Here is a 14,703-nt window from a genome sequence, read left to right as displayed (position 1 = left end):
GAGACAAAGAGCTTAACATAACTGTAATTGTCATTAACAGCAATTATAGATTTGAGGTTTGATAATGAAAATTCTTGTGTTGAACTTCATAGTAATTTAAATTTTATTTTATGTAAAAATTAAGATTGAGATAAAGAGCTTTAACATAACTGCAATTGTCATTAACAATTGTATAACATTTGTTCACAACCACTATTATTATTATCGGTTATTTATAAATGATATTCCTATTATAGCAATAGTTAACTCAAAGTATGCTATTTTTTTTTTTTTTATCATGTATTGTATCCAAAAATATTTTATCAAATTATGCTATTTTAGTTAAATATCCTTTTCAAATCTTCATCCTGGTCTACTTGAAATTTTAAGTGATTTATCACATTAAACCACATCAACACCCTACTATCTGTTTAAAAAAATATTAAAAAAATCTTGTAGCTATTTTTAAAAGGATGTTTAGAAGTATAATAGTTATTATTTTTCAAAATATTTTTATCTAAAAATATATTTATCTAAAAATATATTAAAATAATATTTTTTTATTTTTTTAAATTATTTTTAATATTAATACATCAAAATAATCTAAAAACATATAAAAAATATTAATTTAAAATAAAAAATAAAAAATTTAAATTTAAAAAAAAAAACAATCATCTTGACATTATAGTGGCCGCACCCATATTCATTGCAATCAATCAAACAATGGATTTTCTCCTCTCGGGGAAACAAAAAAATGTATTCTTGAAATTAGTTAAAAGGGTAATTACATCTTAGATGTTATGGATATAGTCTTCACGGTGTTTCGAAATATAATTATAATAGCTTTTCATATAACTTTTCTTTTAAAAATATATTAATTCTTTTATTTTAAAAAAATTATTTTTAACATTACCATATTAAGATAGTTTAAAAATATTAATTCAAATATATTAATTTTTTTTATTTTTAAAAAATTATTTTTAACATTACCATATTAAGATAGTTTAAAAATATTAATAAAATATTAATTTAAAATATAAAATATAAAAAAAAAATCATATTCTTTTAAACATACTTTTAACACATAAAAACAAATAAATCACACAAGTAATTAAGGAGACCTAACAAGGTTCGAAACTACAGAAAATATCTGTATTGTTGGACATTGGAAAAACCCCATGGTGTCATCAACTTGATATGAATTTATAAGATAAGGAGTCATTGATTTTCTTGCCATTCTTTCCCCCCTTAATTACAGGTAGAACAGAGATTTGAACCCTCGTAGCAGATAAAAATAAAGGATTGAACAGCGCCCTTTCAAAACTATTTGATAACATCAACAGCCAACACGTAACCAAGAATGAGATAAGAAAAGTAATAATCCTAAGATCACTCGTGGAAAATCAAAATTTACCCTTGTTTGGGATTTCTCTGGTGGGGAAGATTCATAAAAGAAAAGACAAAAAAAAAAAAAATTTGCTCAACTGGAAGATATACAAGATGTGTAATGATGCACAATTATGAAGAGCTTAGTTCTCATCATTATAAATCACACGACGAACAGAAATTGGGATGAGAAACTAAACAATGCATAGAGTTATTATATTTACAGTACCCAGAGCTTGTAGATGACGATATCCAAAAAATAGTCAGGAGAACTCCAAAAATTCGAAGTTTTTCAGCTAGTGTGCATAACAAATTATCAGCTCCCACCTGCATCCAGCAACTTGCAATCAGAACCAAAATCTGAACCTTAAAATATAAATAAAAGATAACAAAGCAAGACAAGCAGGGGAGATATGTATTCCCAGAATGGCGTTTAACTAATGTTCGTCAAAACAACATTCCACACCAAACCTGACCCAATAATTCATCAGTTGAGCCCTTTATCAATCTTTACTTGCAGAAAATGCCCTACTTGAAAATAATTCAGAAGTTGATTTTATAGTCCTAGAGATTATTTCATGTGCCGGAGATTGGTTAGATTGTTTATGACCCGGCAACAAAAAACAGTGTCAATGCTGAAGAGAATTTGTTATTAACACCAGAGGGGAAGAATGTCAAAATTGCATGTCCACTTGGCAAATACCAAATAAAACCTTCCATAACACTACTCATCGTCTATAGTCAAAACATAATAAGCATCACAAAAACAACTTAATAACACATTAAGGAACAGTCCTAACACATTCAATGTTACCTGCAAGTGATACAATAAGGGACCATTTCTTGAACCATTCTATAGACACAATTGAATGAATTAGCTGTTCATGCAGCACGGTTCATACTGAACAGGTTAGAAAATATTCCGAGTTCAAAGTAAGACTAATAAGAGCATTTTTTTTCACCACTAATACGAGCATTTTTTTTCCCGCCATATAATACAAATTCTAACAAAACAAAACAAGGGACTACTCCATAAAAATGGAAAGAAAAAATTAAGATGGGATATGCTCAACTCTTAGCCGACAAAAAAGTATTGCTAGCTTGACTCTCAGCATCAGAAAATTAATGAACATGATGTCTCATTACCTCTAATTTGACCAGAATGCGGTACTGGTTCGGAAATGGCAGGTGCTGGCCTCATATTTGCAAGGGAAATAGGTGTTAATGGAGGAGAATCGACTTCCCCAGGTTTATATGATACTTGAGAAGAATCCAAAAGCTTAGAAACGTGCACTGTCATGGCTCTCTGACTACTCGAGGGTATTGAGAAACTACGTGGGACTATCAAGGGTGGGGGAGGAAGAGGTGATGCCAAATTTGCGGCCCCTGTAGAAATCTTGCTTGTTCCGGCAAGCTCAGGATTTCTCGACAATGGAGCAGAGTGTCCAATCGGCACTGAAGGTTTTGCAGCTTTGGCAGCTAAATTACCCGGTGGCCTTGGAAGTTCATGAAGCTCACTTATCTTGGGTGAAGAAACAAGAGGAGGTGATGTACTTGGGGATACTTTGGGGGATGAAGAAGGTTGAGGATTTGCCACACGAGATAGCATTCCAGAAACTTGTTGTGAAAGTTCAGTTGAGGAAATGGGACCACTGGATGATAAAGGCTTCACTGACCATGGCTTACTGGTTATTGGACCAGAGAAAGATTGCCATTTATTTTTTTTGTAATCGGATGCATTGTGTACATCAAGCTGCGGATATGAGATTCCACCAACTAAAGGTGGAGGTAATTGAGTGGAGGCATTAGGATTGCTACTCTCTTTATGTCCTGAGCGTGCTTTTAAAGCAGTGAAATCTGACAGGTGACCATCACCAGAATCTTTCTCATTCTTCTTCTGTTCCAATGGGGAAGAATGCCACAAATTGTGAGTGCGTCCGCTGATGTCTGTTTGCCTTGTGTTGGGAACTGAAGAACTTGTTCTTGAAGAGATTGCACCCTTTGCATCAATAGGTGTGGGCAGCACATATGTGTTGGACTTCCTTGATTCTTGCTGCATTTGTCTTATTCTTTCAACTGGATCAGGTTTTCTTTCTGGAACTATTGGTGCTGAATGGCTGCCTCCTCTTGGTTCTCTGCTTGGGAAATGGAAACCACCATGGTTTTTGTCTGGGTTTAACTGCAGAAAGATACAAATTTTAAATGCCAAATAGCTTGCACCTCTGACCTTAATTCATAGAATCATCAGAGCCGACAAGTAAAAGCAGCTGGCAATAAATGAAAATAATTATGATGGTTTTGCACCAAGCTAAAAGTACGCATGTGAAGCTGAAGTCTTTATTCAAAAAATTTATCAGTAAAGTTGATCAAGCGACATGCATATATCCATGCCCAGAATTAAGTGATGGATTATTATTTTTGGTTAAATACAAATACAATCAGCAGAAGCAAATCTACTAACCAAAACAAGTGTTAATTGTACCTCTACATTTTCCGCTGCTGAAACTTGGAATGAAAGGTCCTCTTCTTCCACCTGGACAACAAGTAGCCATGTCATGAGCAGAAAAACATAGCTTTTTTGAAGTTTTTTGAGGAAAAAAAAAGTCAACAGTGTCTCAGTGTGAATTAGGGAATGTGTCTCATCCTTTGAATAAAAAGAGAGGACTCTCTGGTTCAATTATATCCACAAAGAACATACTGTCTTAAACATGAACTCCCTTTCATACAATACATGTTTACCCATCATCAGAAGAGTATCTTTTAAAACTAGCAAGGTTTAAGTCCAAAAGAAAATAAGATTTTTTCCTTTGTTGCCCCACCACCATAAACATTATAAGAACTACTCTTTGAAACAAGTCTAAGCCCTTGGCCCCAGCGCCACCCCCAAACAAAAAGAAAAAGATGTTAATTCCTACAATGCATCCATAAAAATCATGAGAGAAATTGGATTGCCTTGGAAAAATAGTCCACTCCATCCTACAACGCCCCTATATCAACCCCTTCATGTAAGACCTTTATACCCAATATGGAAACATCCCACTCAAGATAACAAAAGGTCCACGGCTTATTGCGAGACAGAGCAAAAGGGTTATGGAAACTAGGTTTCCTCATCCATTTATTAGCAGATCTGATTGCACTGTGAACACTTGGATTGAAAATTCAGTGTGAAGACCAGGCCACATATTATATCATTTTGATGGCATGAACATGCCATAAATAGGGAACTTAAAGAGCACATATCTTGCACTCAAAATGGATTCCATCTTCAACATAACTGGAAAGGGAAGCCATCCCCTGATCCAGTGAATATCTCAATGTGGGACATTATTCTTCTAACACTACAACTTTCTGATTCGTATCATATACTTACCTCCATAGAACCCCTTGCAGCAGAAACAACAGCATTCCCCTGGTTATTTTCTCTGTAATCAAAACTAAGTTCATTTGTATCACCGCCATCCTCGCCATCATCCTCGCCCTCTTCTCTACCATCACTTTCAAGCCCACTGAAATGGTAGTCAATGTGTTGATGTTCTGTAACCAGTCTAACATGTGGCTCAACTGTCTCAAGTGATTTAAGTCCCTTCAGAAAGAAATTCAACTGCATTGAAAGCATAAAGAAGAGCATCTTATCATCAGAAATATAAGAAAAATGAAAAATGCAAATTCAACCTGAACTGCCTAGGTGAAAAATGATATGGAATGTATTTGAAATATAAACTTTTAAGGATGTACAAAAAAACCTGAGCAGCGTGATGACGAGCTGCCTGTGTTAGAAGACTTCGAGACTGTCCCTGTTTCAGAGATTTTAACCGAAAAACACACAAGGTTGCCTCTTCGTCATATTCTTCACGAGCTGTTCGCAATTGCTGCAGAGTAATACTTTCATCCTTCCCACCTTTTGACCTTCCTTTGTCCTTCTGTTGTGCAACCATGTATTCATAGACATTTCTGAACATTACATGCCAAATTCAGAAGACATTTTTACTTTGAGGAAATCAAAGTAGGATTAAATAGATAAGGATGAACCTTTTTTCATCACATTGTCGCTTCATATCCTGCAATACACAGCAAGAAAAGGTCACCATGCAAAATTTAGTACAATGCTTACATGCTAGTGAGTCAATGAGGCTAGGAGATACAAAGGTGTGAGCAAACTTCTTTGGAAAGGCAAAATTTCAGTAGCAAAATGTTAAAAGAGAAGGCTTCTTTAATTAAATTGCTGAAGTCTAAACCTTCATCATCAGAACTTCTACCTAGAATCTCTCTTTATTCCAGTTCTTGCAAATCTAACTTTCTATCTAAATTACCAGCTTATCATCCATGCCAGTAATTGGTTGACAGAGCTTGAATGTCCATTATATTCACAAAAGTTGATTATGCTCTAACTAAGAGCTCAGATTGTTACATGGATGCAGGATACCAGAGAACATACACCAAAAAACTCCTATAGTGCAGTGCACTCAGGGATTTACTTTACAAATAAACAAATATCTTATTTAAAAAACCAAGCAAGAACAAGGTTGCATGTATTTCTTGTTTTCATCCAAAAGATCAGGGGTAAGAGTGGGAAAACACCATCAAAGTTGAACCACAGCATTTTATTACATCTTGAATTAAATTACACGGACACAAGCAAAATGAGGAGAAAGTCATATTCTGATTGGCCCACACAAAGTTGGAAACACATTCACCTTCTTAAACTGCATTATGCTGCATAAACAACAATAACAAAAACTTTTATGTTCCTGCAGTTACAAGCCATGTTTGCAGACATTTGGTGAATTTTGGGTGGAGAAGGATCCAAGATATTCTATTTTCTAACAATCACTCTCTGTCAATAAAACTGGTGTGTAGAATAGTTCTTTTAAGACTCTTCAGGAACCACTTCAAGGTTCTCTGGAGGTGTATACTAAGTTAAGATTCACAGACCTATGCACACTAGTGTTGTGATTTTCTTTCCATTTTTATTGTGTAGATGCCTTGCTCTGCTTTTCTTGTTTTAGTGATTTCTATAGTCTAAGGCCCTTTCTGGGTCTTGGTTCTGCTTTTGGCAAAAGCACCCCTTAGAAAGAAGCTTTTGACTGCGTTTAATCTAAAAGAATACAGTTTCCAACAACAATCAACCACGAGGTCAAACAAGTTGTATTTCTGCTAAAAGAAACACACTTTTAGAAGAAAAAAAAAATTCTTATAGAAAAACATACATAACTAGAGACCTCCATGATTTAAAATATAGATTGCCATGGACCTGGGGAGGGGGGGGGTAAAGTAAGGGAATGTCATGGTGAAACCTCTATTAATAGAGCAAACAACTAAGATATCGAAATGAACAAACCTCAACTGTCCGAAGTTCATTGAGCAAGGATTCTGATGGATTTGTAATCGTCAGGAATATATGAGACCGCTGAAATACATGTTGCAGTAAATTAATAAAAGGATGAATGGAAGGTGTTATCCATAACAATATCTAAAAGTATCAATAATATAAATATATAACCACTCACATAACTATCAAGAAGTTTTTGAAGTTCAAACTGCACTTTCCCCAACATTAGCAAAACCCTACCTGCAGAAAAAACGTAGCTTTATTACAGCAGGACCAGTATACTGACTTCAAAAATAAAAACCACGACAACATGCTTAGTTCTAGAATTGAACTGAGAGAAAGCAATCTCCCCATCCAAAATAAAGGAAAAGGAAGAAGAGGAACACAAATTAAGGTCCACAAGCAAACACAGATGGATTGCAGAATAGGTACCTCACCACCAACACAATAAAAAATTTGATATGGTACTTGTAAATATGACAACAGCCTATCTAAACAAAACTAACAGTCACATCCACAAAATTGGAATGTCTATTCGCACAAATGAAAAGAGATATTTTTAGCTGATAAGCTTTGCTTGCGGGCATATGTACATGTCTTAGAGTTGAATGTTATCTGACTCAAATACAAGAAAAAAAATGGCACATGATTTCATTAATGACGAGCTAATAACTAATCAGCTCAAACTAAAGGAATAATCACTCATAAGCTCACAAACATGACCATTATTAAGGGGACAGATTGTCAGGTGTATAAAAATACATTCAATTTAAAGTAGAACAACTAGACCACTTAGATGACTGAATTAATAGACCCTCTCATCCCACATTTGCAATCAGCGACTTTATTTGCAAAAAAGAAAATGCCATGTATTTGAGAGAAAGCCAAAGTCCATATTTTTGTTTCATTATGTTCAAACTCGTTCCAACATAAATTTAAAAGAGCATGATTGGTACAGTATATATTTTCCAGATTGATGAAAACTGTGACTTTCAATGACAAGGTGTTAACCATAAAATTCCAGGCTACAGTTTAGAAAGCATGCCATGACATGGAATACATCTCAAAAAAATTTGAGGATAACCTGCATCTTAATTTATCTTGTTTCACTTACCACTTCCTTCATCATCATGTAATGCTGTTTTCTCCAACAGACAAGAACCCATTTCCCGCAACGACTCTGAGAATTCTGAAAGTGCAGATGGAGTCAGTTTGGAGAATTCTTCGACAAAAAAAAGTGCAGATGGAGTCAGTTTGGAGAATTCTGAAAGTGCAGATGGAAAAGATAGAAAAGATTGCCAAACCGTGTATACAATAATTCAAGTTATACATGACATGTACACTACCACATGCATATATCATAGTTTAATTTAACGAAACCAGTTAACATAAACAATCACACGATTACATATGCAATGCTTTAACAAGGAAAAGTCAATATAGCCACCGAGAGTAAACGTAATACCAGATGACAAAGTACGGTAACACTAAAGTAGGTAAAGTTATAAAAAATTATTTACAACAGTGTAAATTCTGATATTATTAATGAAAACCAGCAACATTTTCTGACTCAAAATAAATCAAATAGTTCAAAATTAAGCTCACTATTTGAACCCAAAACAAATTCTAATTGGAAACGGCCGAATAACAAAAGCTACAAAGACTAGTAGTTTTACCATATGCACTGTTTGCTGTTGCTGCAGCTGCAGAAAGTAAACTATCATAGCAATTCTTCATGTCTTTCATATCCTGCAAAAAAAAAACAATAAAAATCAAAATTAGAGACAACCAAAAAAAAGGTAAAAATTCAAGGAAAATTCAATCCCAAAACTTAACACCTAATACGATCTAAATTTCTAATTAACAAAAAAAATCAGATATGTCAATTATTTAATAAAATAAAATAAAATACGTCTTCCGGAGTTAATTTTTCTCGCAAATTGAACGGGAAAAAAAAGAGAATTAATGTTAAAAATTAGTAATCAAGATTAACAAGAGTTTAGAGGAGCTTAAAGAGAGAGTATTAAATGGTCGAGCTAAAGAAAAAGAAAAGGATCAACTCCAAAAACATGGAAAAGGGAGGAAAAGAGTACCTGAGCAGCTTGAGCGAGCTCATCTAACTGAGCAGGAGGTAAGAAGTCAATTTTTTCCTTCGGTTCGCTTCTTCTCAGTCTAAATCCTCTCAGTTTGGACTTCATTTTCCTCAAAACCCTAATTACAGTGAAAGATTCACAGAGACGAAGCAGAGAGAATTCGAATTCAGCGGATTTTAGAAAGAGAGTGAATTAGGTAGAGAGCGAGAGAGAGATTCAATTCGATAGTCTCAACGACATTGAGGGAGGAGAAAAAAAAGGAAAGAGACGAAAAAAACTGTTTTGGTCAAAAACGACTCGTAACTGATTAAAATTTAGAAAACGAGCAAATAAAGCTGTTATTCAAAGAAATAGTGGGTTTTTATAATGCCTGCCGCAAGCATTCAGAGCTACAGTTTATTGGGCGGCACGTGCCAGTACCTGGGTAGTTTGGTAATTCAAGGGGAATGAGGTGGTTTGAGACTGTGACGCGTGGGAGATTCACGGGGTAGTATGTGGTTTCGGTTGTAGGAAGGAGGCTAGTCAAAGTCAGATATTGCTGACAAGGATAGAAGAGTTCCAGAAACTAAAACCATCGTTCGTTTTGACCGATAATGAATTTGGGCAGATCTTCAGTTTCTGTATTTACCATTTTAGCCCTTATTTGCTAAGATAAAAATTGTTGGAAACTCACTGTTGTTCTACCACATGCATTACCCACAACCATCAAAATTTGTTGATCAATCTAGCGTTACTTTAAATTCTATTGTATTTTATTGCAATTATGAATTTGTACTAATGAATTTAATAATATACCATTTTAATTTTAACTAGAGGTATTTTTATGGGTTATTTATTTAGTTAATTTTACTCTCTTTTTTTTCAAATTTTAGGCTGAAACTTTTAAATTTTGAAAAAAAGATCCAAACTTTTTCTATGATGGTATATTTTTTTAGCTCACGAATTATATTTTAATCAAATTTATTATATTATAATTGATCTAAAATTGAACTGGTATTAAAGAATACCAGATTTATTTTGAATTTTATTTTATCATGAAAGCCAAATCCATATTGATCGATTCAAAAATCAAAATTACTCCATTAATTTTCTTTTCTAAGATGAAGTTGCATATAATTTTGAAGATTTTTCATTGAGTAATCCTGTCAAATTTATACCCTGTGCCCTTATAAGGAAAAACCAAGAGAAAAATCATGTGCTAAGTAAACATTTATTAGAAAAACTCATTTTTACCCCCGCACCAGAACAGTGTTACATTGCCCTTTTTGAGGGGAAAGTAGAAGTAAAAAAAAAAAACTGGCTAGGGAAGACTATGATGCCAACCAAACATATTCTAAATAAAAAAATAATAATAAAAGACCAGTCAAACAAGTAAAAGGCAAGATTTAGACCTTAATTAAACAAATATTAGATTGAAATTTTTTATTAAGTTCACTTCTACATGCATGACAAGTTTGGCCGACTACTTACAAGATTTTTATTTTCTTTAATTATTGAGGTGATGTAATATTATTTTTATGTTTTAAAAGAGTTTTTAAAAAAAATTAATTTTTTTAATTTTTTTATTTTAAATTAATATTTTTTTAATGTTTCAAGATCATTTTAAAATACTGATATTAAAAATAATTTTTAAAAAATAAAAAAAATATTATTTTTAATATAATTTTAAATAAAAAATATTTTAAAAAACAATTACAACCACATTCCTAACACATTCCTAAACAGACTTTACAACCTGAGTAAGATTTCTTTCTATTTCTTTCACGTGATAAATTTGACTAGACGAATCTAAAATCATTTTTATTCCTTTTTCTTTGTTTGTTAATTCATTCTTTTAAAACATGTTTGGAACGTGATTTAATCTATATATTTTTAAAAAAATTAAATTTTTTATTTAAAATTAATTTTTTTAAGTATTTTTAGAATGTTTTGATATACCAATATTAATTAAAAAATAAAAAAATATTATCTTTACACATTTTTAAATGACTGTAATTTCTATTACAACTACAAAGAGTCAAGTAACGTGGGGGTAGTTGCAGAACACAATAATATTAGCATTGATGCATCTATGTACATGTATAGACAGCATTCATGATACGGCATTGTGGATGGGAAATTATTTAAAATGCTAAAAGTTGTAATTATCTTTTGAAAAAATGAAATATGTCATAGAAGTTACACATAGATGTTATCATCATGTGAGAGACAGAGAGGGATATATAATGTCTGATATACCGCATAATTTTTCTATTTACATTGTCATTTTAATATGGTTATTCGTAGATATCTTTCAAGATTTGAACTTGATGTTTTGTAATAAAAAAAAAATCAAAATTAAACCATGGGAACTTTAAACTAATCCTCCCATGGATTGGGATTGTTAAAAATATTTGCAACAATTATACCTAATTAAGGCCTGTTTATCATTGAAAATTAGAGAATCATTAACTAAAAAAAGGCTTATACGAATCATACCGGTCCAACTAAATCTTTGATTACAAACTTCATAAAGAAGCATGAGATGTTGCGTACCTTGACCAAAATTATACAAAGAAAGAAAAAAAAGAGGAATGGAGCTCTCCCAGTGCTGAGGAAGTTGCCTTCTTTGCAAAAGTATGAACATATGTTTCTCTTTAAATACCTAAAAGTAATAAAGTCTTCCAATTAATTTAAGACAGACATAAACAATCTGCTCATCATTTCACTGTTTTTCTTTTCTACTTTATGGCTTAAAGAGGGATTATTATTTTGTAAATGCAAGGTCCAGCGATGTCCAGGAGATCATAGGGTATGACACGGACAGAAAAAGATGGAAGATACGCGGTCATTTGAATGTTGATTTTATGTGGTCAAAGAGGTTTGTTGCTTAAAGCCTAAGCGAGAGACCAAAGGATGGCGTTTTCGCAATCCATGTTGCCTTTGATTTGATGTGTAGGCTGCGGTTCTATTCTGCTAAGACCATTCCAGCAAGAATATATTTGGCCTGCGTATTTCTGAGAAGATAACGAGGAAATTTGCTCTTCTTGACTCCATCATTACTGCGACTATATATGATGACAGTCTATCTATTAATGTTTGTCTCTGACTTTTAAGATTTGATCACGTTCAAAGATTATTTTCTTGGTCCAGGAGCAAGCCAAGATGGCTAGTTTCTTTGTTTATGAGCTGATTTGGGAGGAAAAGTCACGCATGATGTTGACATGCATGCTGCGATAGCTCATTATGGAAAATTATACTTCATGTGCCCAGCAGCCCAACTGGGGGCAATAAGTCTCAATCTGAATAGTTTTTTTTTTTTTTTTCACAGGTGGGGAATTCTGTGTGCTCTTAATTAGACAGAAATTGGCTTCTCCAAGAATATAAGAAGCATATTGCTAACGTAGTATACACACGTTAATTTCTATCAGGTCTCAACACCATATGGTTTCTGTCCACGAGGTTAGCACAATAGGAGATCTTGGGTTCGAATTTTACGAGCGACGAGGTGATTTTCAGAAACGTTACTTGCATTTCTTTGCACAACGTACTATATACAGCGGGGAGAAAACCTTTGAACATTACAAATGGAGTGCACAGGTCGAAAGAGTCAAAACCATTCAATACAGGAGCAATACTTCTTCAAGGAAAATACGTTAACAGTAATTCTGACTTGACCAAATCCCCTTCTAAACAGAAGCAGAACTGCAGCTACAGAGAGGGATGGAGGAGAGGGGGGGCTCAAAGATAATGATGTTTACCCAATATTACTTCCCAACGCCGGGAAGATGGAGCTCTCTCCAATAAGAACGTTGCCTTTGAAACTTAAGAATTCGAAGGGAAAAAAATCGAAGGCAGTGAATGAAAGATCGCCTTGTATCTCATGTCGATAGACAACTTATCCAACCGATTTATGGACACTTATCCTGAGGAGTTGAAGGATGCACGAGAGAAGCAGGAATTTTTTCATTCTTGCTGCAGGTCTGCCTTTTCGTAAAGCAGTCTAGATTTTACTTTTCTTCTTCTTTCCACTGCCTGGCTCTCTGATCCCTGCCCAAAGAAGAGAAATGTTAAATATCAAATTCTGCAAGGAACCCGTTTCAACAACATGCACACACTGCTTAGGCTTGAAGGATGTGATTAAGTACTGTAAGCGTATACATGCAAAATGCCAGAAATGTGGGGTTAAGCTCTTAGTCTTGCATTAGGAAAGACAATCATTTCAAGTATTGAATTGCAGCTATATATATACAGATCAGAATGGTTTCAGCTGACTTTATTAGCGATACTGCTAAAGAGCAATGCTGTTAACTATCAGGTGCATAATTCTTTTGAAATAGATAGCTGGAGAGCCTATTAATCTCAATAAATTGTATGAAAAAGAAAACAAATTACATAATTAGGAAACCCTGAAGGTAATTAGTCCTGCCTGTGTTTGGTTTGGAAAGGAAAAACTCAAGAATTAAAATGCATTGGCATTTATTATTCTTGCATGCTTAATTTTGAGAACATATATCTGTGCATCATTTATAGCCATAAAGACTCAGAATTTGAGCTCCGTGTTTTCATATCAACAAGAACCCTCCACAAAGAAACTCATAAACCCAAAGTCTCTGAAAGAAAATGGTCTGCGGAAAATTATGAATAAAAAAGATCAAGATCATCCTGCCTTGATTTTCTAATATTCGAGCACCTAAAAATTACAGGAGATTTTTCACCCTGAAAAACAATCGAAAGGCATATTGATTCTGTGGGCTAATCCTAATTATTTAATCACCTTCTGATTAAAATCTCACCTCCATTACTATCACCATCGACGGAGACATTATGAACACAGTATATCCTGAAACTAGGAGGTTCTTGAAAATATAATATGCTGTCCTCCTTTACATTTTCCTTACCATTGCTAGCAGCCCCCTCCATCAACTCATTGTCTCCAGCCCCCTTACTAGGGTTCCTTCCCCTTATGATTTTCTCCTCCGCCATGACCTCAGAATTGACCGTCTTCACATGTTTTGCTTCTTGAACAACATTAGCCGCTTCTGGTTCCCTTTCCATTTTTGGTGAATCAGAGACATCTTTTCGTCCCTTATGGACAGGCTCTCTTTCCCTTTCCAAACCGCTATCTTTATCATTAGCACGAAGAACCCACTTCATGAAACCTCTTTCAATTGCAAAGCTGGAAAAGCTTTTCCGACTACGGCTAGCTGAAGAATTGGTTTCTTCATCTTTGCAGCCACCTTTATCATCATAAATGGATCCAACATTTTCACATGTTGGCCCTGCAGCCTCCTCCTGTTGTATTTCACGGCCCGTGGAAGGAGAGGAACTAGAACGGAAACAAAACAAAGGCCACTTGAACAACATTAGGAAGTTAAGGAATTACCAATGGTCCCCTTCGCTAAGCTTTAGGCTTCATTAAGATAATGTTCTTGGTTTCTTCTTCTTCTTTTTTCCCCTGACGGTTCCAAAAGTAATGTGGATATATAACTAAAAAAACGAGAGAGAATTCAACAAGGGTTACGGGGGGAAATAGTGCAATGAACTCGTTTTTTAGTTAAAACAGTCTCTCTAAATAAAGGGTTATTCTTTACCAACAAAAAGATTAATAATCCTATCATTTGAGGAAGTGTGACTTCCAAAATCTGGTAATAACGCGTGCCCTGTAAGCAATGCGTTTCAGTTTTACATCATAATCGCATTTGAAGTTGCTGGTTGAAGCTGTTAAGGAATTCTCTGTTTTGTCGGTGTTCCTTACTGTGATGTTGACCGTTTCGCAATCCTCCATGTCGGGATCTTGTTTGAATAGATGAGGTCATGTTGACTGACTATTGTTATTGACAAGATGTAATGATCGGTGATTAAGGACATATGTTCTTTTCTTTTAACTTTATGAAGTCAAATTTTAGAATCAAGATCGTGTATGATGTTTCCCCG

At 34.2% G+C, this 14,703-nt stretch overlaps 2 protein-coding genes across 3 annotated transcripts; both read right to left on the bottom strand.

The window, feature by feature from the left end:
* Positions 1-1,345: 1,345 nt before the first annotated feature.
* Positions 1,346-9,112, bottom strand: LOC105140586 (uncharacterized protein At2g33490). Of its 2 annotated transcripts, XM_011047464.1 has the most exons (11): positions 8,788-9,112; positions 8,371-8,443; positions 7,809-7,883; positions 6,873-6,934; positions 6,704-6,772; positions 5,395-5,423; positions 5,109-5,316; positions 4,736-4,966; positions 3,848-3,898; positions 2,512-3,544; positions 1,346-1,692 (listed from the first exon to the last, which is right to left on the bottom strand). In XM_011047464.1, the coding sequence occupies exons 1-11, from the start codon at positions 8,890-8,892 to the stop codon at positions 1,682-1,684; spliced, it is 1,947 nt and encodes a 648-aa protein (XP_011045766.1). In that variant the 5' UTR covers positions 8,893-9,112; the 3' UTR covers positions 1,346-1,681. The 2 variants fall into 2 exon arrangements, with proteins under 2 accessions (XP_011045766.1, XP_011045767.1); XM_011047465.1 differs by lacking the exons at positions 7,809-7,883; positions 8,371-8,443; positions 8,788-9,112 and having other exon boundaries at positions 5,395-5,496.
* Positions 9,113-12,200: 3,088 nt separating this feature from the next.
* Positions 12,201-14,506, bottom strand: LOC105140585 (uncharacterized). The gene is made up of 2 exons (XM_011047463.1): positions 13,563-14,506; positions 12,201-12,816 (listed from the first exon to the last, which is right to left on the bottom strand). The coding sequence occupies exons 1-2, from the start codon at positions 14,131-14,133 to the stop codon at positions 12,770-12,772; spliced, it is 618 nt and encodes a 205-aa protein (XP_011045765.1). The 5' UTR covers positions 14,134-14,506; the 3' UTR covers positions 12,201-12,769.
* Between the last annotated feature and the right edge of the window lie 197 nt (positions 14,507-14,703).

The sequence above is a fragment of the Populus euphratica genome, unplaced genomic scaffold (genome assembly GCF_000495115.2).
Source record: "Populus euphratica unplaced genomic scaffold, PopEup_1.0 scaffold116.1, whole genome shotgun sequence".
NCBI lineage: Eukaryota > Viridiplantae > Streptophyta > Magnoliopsida > Malpighiales > Salicaceae > Populus > Populus euphratica.
This window is presented reverse-complemented; position numbering and strand designations above follow the sequence as displayed.